General features: G+C 23.5%; 1 protein-coding gene across 1 annotated transcript; it reads right to left on the minus strand.

Moving 5' to 3' along the window:
* Positions 1-437: 437 nt before the first annotated feature.
* On the minus strand, positions 438-5,102 carry LOC126907798 (ubiquitin domain-containing protein UBFD1-like). The gene is made up of 5 exons (XM_050689402.1): positions 4,884-5,102; positions 4,462-4,820; positions 4,275-4,397; positions 4,000-4,188; positions 438-777 (listed from the first exon to the last, which is right to left on the minus strand). Exons 1-5 carry the CDS (start codon positions 4,894-4,896, stop codon positions 679-681), a joined length of 783 nt encoding a protein of 260 aa, XP_050545359.1. The 5' UTR covers positions 4,897-5,102; the 3' UTR covers positions 438-678.
* Between the last annotated feature and the right edge of the window lie 3,275 nt (positions 5,103-8,377).

Consider the following 8,377-nt stretch of genomic DNA (forward strand, 5'->3'; position numbering starts at 1 on the left):
ATATTAATACATAAATGCTACAGAGGATGATAATGGTGCTTATTAAGGACATTGGTATTTTTTTTTATCACAAATTAAATTTGGGACTAGAAAATCATTAAAATATATTTTTTTGAATCTAGATAGTAAAAAATATATTATTTTAATTTTAAAGTACCTTAATAATATTTTTTAAATTTCTTAAGGGTCAGGATTCTCTAATAACTTCTAATACATTATTCATATTTAATCTTCTTTTATCATTTATCGTAAGTTTTGAATAAAAACTTGTAACATATTAATAACATTGAGCATATATTTTAAGTATACCTTTTCAAAAAACTTTTAATTATTAGTAAAGGACTAGGTATTTCTACAACTATAATATACAAATTTGCATTTATTGTTTAAAACGCATACAACCATTTTCTCATAAATAAATAATTCAAACATATAAAATACATTAATTATCTCAAGGAACTTATCTTTCTTAAAACAATTTGTATAAAATCAGTGAATATTCATTTGGTAATATTTTGTATGTTTAAACAATGATAAGAAACAACTTAATAAATAATTAATATAAAAATAATTACACAAAAAATAACTGTTAAAGCCACAGAAAATTAAATTTACTTATTATATTAATCTGTTAATAACCAAAATGAGGAGGATCGACTAGAATATTGAAAACAAATTTCAACCTCCAAAAATAGCTTCTTTAATCGAGTCAATGTATTGAGCTGGCACCCAGTACACCCAGTAGCGAGATGCCTCAGTCGTACCTAATTGAAAACCCTGTAACATAATTAGATAGTTCATTAAGTGAAATAACACTTCAATTTTTTGGCTTCGATACGAAGCTGAGTCGGTATTAATTTTACTATAATGTTTTCTACTATAATGTGTTTTTTTTATATCTATCACCACTTTTTCTAAGCTCTCACTGATTTCTTTCAACCATATGTCAAAAAATCACGAATCATCTAAATGAAGACATTACTTTTAAAAATTGAAAAAATTTCCCTTATTCCTTGTGAAATGGGAGAACTCTCCACAAAAATACAATTATTAAAATAGGTAAATTTTGACATTTTATTCATTTTTTACTTTTTTTTAAAAATATCTTTTTAAAAATAATCAACTAGTCAAAATAATTTTTTTTTAAATTAAAACCTTACATATTTTCCTTTTAATTGATATAATTTTTTTGAAAATTTGACTATTAACCTGACCAATTATCTTTTAAAAATGTTCCAGAAATACTGAGTCCTTTAACCATATGTTAAATTAAAATTTATGTTACGTACTATTAATTAAAAAAGAAAATTTGCTATGATGACTTATCTTTTATTTACAAACGGTTGCCATAGTTAAAAACATGCTATTTTTGTGTTAAAATTTTTGATTTTATGTTTTTAACTATAAATAGCTATACATTTTTGAAAAATGTACGGATCAACGCAAACTTTTGTTTTTAAATACTTTACCCCTTTCATCCGATGTACTTTTTTTTTTAATCGGATAGTTTTCCTGAATATAAGATAGTTGTTCAAAACATAAAACATATGTATAAAAAGTGAAACTTTTTTAACTTAACTTTTGAAAATGTCCAGGAAATACAGAGTCTTTTAAATGTTAAACTAAAGCCTATGTTAGGTACTATATAGTACTATAGATAAAAAAAAAATTAGTCCCGAAGACCAATCTTCTATGTGTAAATGGCAGTCGCAGTTGAACAAAATTAGTTATTAGTTATTATTGAGGTGGACATAATGCCCATGCACTCAGACCTGTTGGTCCATTGTGCGCAGTTGAACAAAATTAATAAATATATTAAATATTTATTTATATATTACATTTATATATCATAAAAATTGTAATCGTGATATAAGTAAGGAAATAGGAGTTCATTTTGATTTTGGTACGATCTAAATATTTCGTAAAATTATTGCATCAAAGCCTTTCATATGATAGTGATATTAATCACTGTCAGGTATCATCCATACTTGTCCCAACCACGTCCACACTGTGCTACCGTTTGTTTTTATATTAATGATATATTTAATGTAATTCTCTTAATTAAACTAATTTATAATTAAAATTTAAATGTATATTAAATATTTATAACCTATTTTGTACTCGGTATAAGATTGTAAAAAAAATTATTAAGCATTTAGGATTTATTTTTATGAAACTTTCACTTATTAAAAAATAAATTACAGATAAATTATGAGACACAATATCTTTAATAATATAAAAAAATATTATTTTTTCTTTTCTGAAGTTAATAGTGTCCCTCTATAATTTTCAAAAAATATTTTTTCCTTTTTCCCTTAACATTTAATTAACTTTAGTTAAAAAAAAACAAAAGATTTATGTTATCCAACTTACAAACTAGATAATGGCTGGTTAATAAAACTTTTAACCAGTATTTTAGAATTTATTAAATATTTTTTACAAAAATGGAGGTGGAGTATTGGTCTGTTTAATTTTATCGTTGTACAATAATGACCACACTTCTCCTTTTACCTTGTAATATATATTTTACTTTGTTATATATTTTAATATTTTAGTCTAAAAGTTGTTATTTTCCAGTCATTTTCTAGTAAGGTAGTTAAATTTTTATGATTCCATTTAAAAAACTTAAGTTGATAAAATTTTAAGGTGAAATAGAAGCAATTTCTTTTTTAAAATTTATAGAACTTAAGATAATATTAATTCCTGAAAAGAAAAATTATATTATGTTATATATTTTTTAAAATATTCCATGAGTCAACAAACACTCTATACAGTGTTCATAGTGGCTGTTTAAAAGCTAATTGCTAATTGCTTTAAACTAAAACAAGATTTAAATGGCTATTATAAATGATTAAGGATAATGAATTAAAAAGAAATACTATAAAAATCCTATCATTCAAACAAAATACTAGCTGTATTTTAGCTATTAACTTTGAATCTTAAATATAAAAGTAGCAGATAAAATATGGTATTTTAGTATTCTGTTTTAATCAACCTATCTTTCAAGTTCCAAAATACTAATGTGTGCTAAACCATGGAGAAATTTATATTTCATTAAGAGAATCTGTTTTGACATGCACCCCTCATGTATAAAAACACTACTGTTCATTATTTTACTCAGTATTAGAATTTGGCTCTTAGTTATTGTTTTCTATTGGAATATGGGCTCTTCTGATAAATATCAAACATAAAAAATTATTGTAAGTTACTAACAGATGGCAAAATTTTGTTCATTTTAGCCTCATAAATAGAATTTTCAATTTTAGTAATAATAATGATTTCTGATTTTGCTGATTTTGACTTCTTTAAAAATTTGTATGATGAATTAAAATATATTCATTTATCAATGAGTTTAGTTGTTGGTATTAATATTTCTTTTATTATTATTATTTTTTCAAAAATAACAACTTCAGCAGCGCTATAGTTATTATTTTTAATATCTATGATATCCTGGAAATAGTTAATGTTACATATTTGGTCGTTTGTATAGAAATAAATAAATATTCACTAATTGAAGTAAGTAATATTTCAAACAAACATTTTCGATAAATTAATAAATAATATTAAATTGTTATATGAAATGTGATTCCAATAAAAACAATAATTTATCAAAATATGATACTTCATTTATAATTCTTAAAAATATTAATTATTAGTTAGAATTTCACTGTAATAATCAAATTATTTACTCAATTTTTCAATTAAATTTCTAAAATTATGATACTATAAAAACAAAAAATAATAAAATTAAGCATAATCTTCTTTAGATTAAATCTATCTCCTACGAAAAAGAAAGTTTAAAATTATATTATGACTTACTAAAACTATATTTATTTAATGTAACTAAATAACTGTTATACATTTTTTTATTTCTTAAACTGATTCCTGCATGTAGAAGTTAACTATCACAAATCAGATTTTTTTTAAAAATTGCTTATTTCTTCAGTGGTTTGATATGCAATAGTTTACCTTACAGATTACATATAGAGAACTATTTACCACTATATGATACTCTTCATGTCCATCAATTGGCTCATTCACCACATGTTTAATAGTATTCATCGCTATTTTTTGAGTTCTTTCTTTGGTACCAATCCATAGTTGATCTAATTCCAATTTAAATGTCAGTCTTACTTTTCCTCCATGCTTATTAAGCATACCACTTAAAGGATGTGGAGGTAATGGATCCTAAATTAATATTAAATTTCAATTAAAATGTTTTTTTCATAAAGTATACAAATATGAAGAAATAAAATTTTTTTTTTATTACTAACCTTTACATTTAAAATTCCAACCATGACATCTTCTGGAATACCTCTTTCTAGTATTTTATAATGTAACTTTTTCTTACATAAAGGTTCTTTGGTAGAGGTACTAGCACTATCTGAACTAGATTCCTAGAGAAATGGGACAATTATGAAAATTAAAAATATTCACTAATGTTATATCAAATTAACAAACTTCAGGAGACACTACAGAAACAGCAACTATATCCTGAAGCTTAGCACCAACAACCATGATTTTGGTAGCTGTATTGACATTTAAAGATTCTAAAGTTTGATCATCTTTAGCCAACCCCTTAATCATGATTTTTTGCATTTTACTTGGTACACCAATTATATCAACTAGCTTGTTTTTAAGTTGACCTATAGTTGCTGAAAATGGCATAGTTACTAAATATTTATCTTTATTGTGTATTATTGTCAACTCTACTGTTGCAGCTGTTTCATCACAAATATCTAAATTAGCATCCTTTTTTATCTCACAATCATCAACCAAAATTGGCTTTTCACTAGTTACTTCGTGAATATTTTCTTTTTCTAAAATTATTAAAATTTAAATGTATTTTTAAAAACGGAAAATGATTTATGATTCATGTTTACCAGGCGATTCCATTTTTAATCAAAATATCAACTATAATAAATTCGATAATTAATTAGAAAAGTAAAACATCCAGCTTACTGAACTGATTTATTTTTGTGATATTAAATTCATTTGCTCAAGTTAAAAAATAGGACTCGAAAATACGATACGATAATCCTATTTTATTGAACAAAAACACACAAGTAAAAATATACATTTACTATTCTTACTGTATCACTAGAAAAATGTTGTCTGTTATCATCATCATCATCTGTACTTATCATAAAATATGATTTCCATGTGCAGTGTAGTAATTTTGAAAGAGTTATTATTTTTATTATATTTTAATTCAATGAAAGCATGCATCTATTTTAACTTTTAACAAGATAACTAGATTTAAATTTTTAGGCTAACTGAAAGTTTTGTTATTTTAGTGAAACAAAAGAGCTTTCATCTTGTCGTTCTTGCTAGTCCGATCACTAGGGAGATCTAAAACAGATAAAACATTTTTTTTTTTAAACATTGGTTTTAAAATAAAATTTTAAATATATATATTTAAGTCATTCCAAACCGATTAAAATTAAAAACTTAAAAAAAGAAAATAATATATTAATTTTTAAATATATAATTCAGTCAACTTGATAATTAACATTTTTTAAACAAATGTTTATGTAGTTAAATAAATGTAATTATTAGATCATAAAGTATAAAAATAATAAATGTAATATTTAAATAATTATTTTTCGATGTAATAGGAATTGTAGTTGATCTTCGCAATGAGTTATTCTGTTATTTAGTTTTTAAATCGCCGTACAATTTATTTTAACGACATCATGTGTAACACTAAAATCTCTAATATATTCTTGGCTTTTAAACAATGTTTATTATAATATTTTTACTCACTAACATCAGATTTACAAAATTATTTTACACGACAAATGTTTTAAATGTTAATTTTGATTGTAAAATCATGAAGTTGCAAATTTTTTACATAATTTTAATTTATTTTTGGTATTACTATACTAGTTTTAGGAGTAGGTTTTTTTATCATAACACTCACAATTTTACATTTTATTTCCTGGGAAAAAATGTTTGTCAAATAAATGAAATAACATGATTATTTAATTAAAGGAAGTCGGCCCCAACGAAATTTTTCTTGTATGATTCTCATTGGTGGTGTCTCTTCTTTGACTCTCTAACATGTGATTAAGGGCCCTACCGCCCTCATGTTAAGTTCAGCAAATAGATGGAAGTACAATTGATCATTTGTTCACTCACTGACAATATTTCGAATATTACGAAAAAAATATTTTATCATTATTGTGTATACACATATATATTTAAATAAATTATCTACAAAAAATCGAAGATAGTCTTTTCCTAAATAAGTTGTAATGAAGTTCTTTTTATCATTCAAAGAATTAAATTGAAAGTATTTGACTATGCACATTATATTACTAATAAACGTGTATTTATAAATACTGAGTTTTTTCAATACTAGCTCACCTAATCTTGTAAAAATACACGATAACAGCTAAATAAAGTTCAAATGATTTTAATTATTTATTTTTAAAACTACAAAATTTAACGGCATTTCAGTGGCGTGGCGACGACATTAAAAAATGTTAAAAATTATATATTTTTTAAATTTCATTAGAATACCAATTACATATTTCATAAATCAAATTTCATTGTTTTAATAATTATAACATTAGAAAATTTGTAATACACGTTATAAATATTAATTATGTTTAATTAAAATAGGTTTATACAAGATGTTTCAATTATCATAAACCAGTAAATAAATAAAAAATAAAAATATCATTGTGAACTTTTTATCATTATTTTAGCTTCGATGCGAAGCTGAGAAGGTATTGGTTTTACTATGATGTGTTTTGTTTTTGTGTGTTTGTTACCACTTTTTCTTAGCTCTCACCGAACTTTCAATGATACGTCAAAAGAACACAAATTGTAACTAGTCGAAGACATTACCCTCAAAAATTGAAAAAATGTCCCTCGTTCCCTCTAAATGGGGGAAACCTCCAAAAAAATTACAACTTTAAAAGTCGCTAATTTTCGAAATTTTTTCAATTTTTTTTTCTTAAAACTGTCAGAACTTTTTCAATTTAATTTTTTTAAATGTTTCGAAAATACCGACACTTTTATATATATATATCTTAAATTAAAGCTAATGTAAAGTAATTTATTATGAAAAAAAAATTTCAGACTTCATTTTTTTTTCATGGTGAAAACGAAGATCAAAGTTAATAAAAAAAAATACGATGTGTAAAAAATTACAATATTTAATTATTAAATACAAATTTCATACAATATTTAATTAATATTTATTCATATATTAGACTTATAAATCATAAAACTTTTAATCAGGATATAAATAAGAAAATAGGAGATCATGTAGCTTTTGGAATAATCCACCAATTTTTTAAATTTAAACATTATCTACAGATTTGCATCGAAGCATTTTTTATGATAGTGATTTTAATCACTGTCCAATTAAATCTATACTGGAACCAACTAAGCTACGTCCCCACTGTGCTGTTTTTTTTTTAATATTTATGTTAACTATTTTTTTGTCTCGTGTACATTTAATATCACTGTATTGAATGATACAATTATATTTCCCTGTAGCAAATCATAATGATATTAATGTTTTTTGGATTTTGCTATATTTATACTTTATTTATAGTAAGTATTTTTGCTTGCCTTTATTTTTAGATTTATTATGCTACTAATGAAAGATTATCAGGACAAACCAATAACTTATTTAAGTTATTTGAAATTTTTGATTATTCTAGTCCAAATTTTTTTAATCCTAAGAGTCTTTATTTAAAAAAAATTATAAATCATTATAGTTATTTTAAATTTAATGAAATTCAAATTGCTTCTGAGTTTCCATCAGCAAAAGCACTATTTCGTGACTAGCTTGAAGTCAATATAGATACTATAGCAATATGCCTGAAAGATTTTCCTATTTCTTTTGCTGAAATATAAAAAATTATTGCATTGGTCAAAACTTTACCAATTACAAAAGCATCAAATGAAAGGTTATTACATAGCTCAAACATTTTAAGTCATATTTACGCACTAACATGGGCGATGAAATATTAAATGATACTTAATGTTAAAAAAAAAGAAGTTAACAATATAAATTTAGAAAAAGCTGTGGATGTATTTACTATATTAAAAAATCGCCGGTATCCGCTTATGTAATATATAATAAACTTTTTTTATTCAGAAATCTGCTTGTACAAAAGTTATAAATTAAGTATAAATGTAAATTTTATGTAATTTTTTCTTTTTTCTTGTATTTGTCATCTTTTAACTTTTTATGCATTATTTAATGGATTTCAATCACTGGTAAATAATCAATTATTTATTCTATTTAGCTTTTAAATTGCTTTTTTACTACTTATGTTGATTGCGATTCATAATCTCAGGAAAAATTAAAAGAAGAATAATTTATTAAAGTAGATATATCTATTTTTATATCGCC

The sequence above is a fragment of the Daktulosphaira vitifoliae genome, unplaced genomic scaffold (assembly GCF_025091365.1).
Source record: "Daktulosphaira vitifoliae isolate Bord-2020 unplaced genomic scaffold, ASM2509136v1 Scaffold_5, whole genome shotgun sequence".
NCBI classification, from domain to species: Eukaryota; Metazoa; Arthropoda; class Insecta; order Hemiptera; family Phylloxeridae; genus Daktulosphaira; species Daktulosphaira vitifoliae.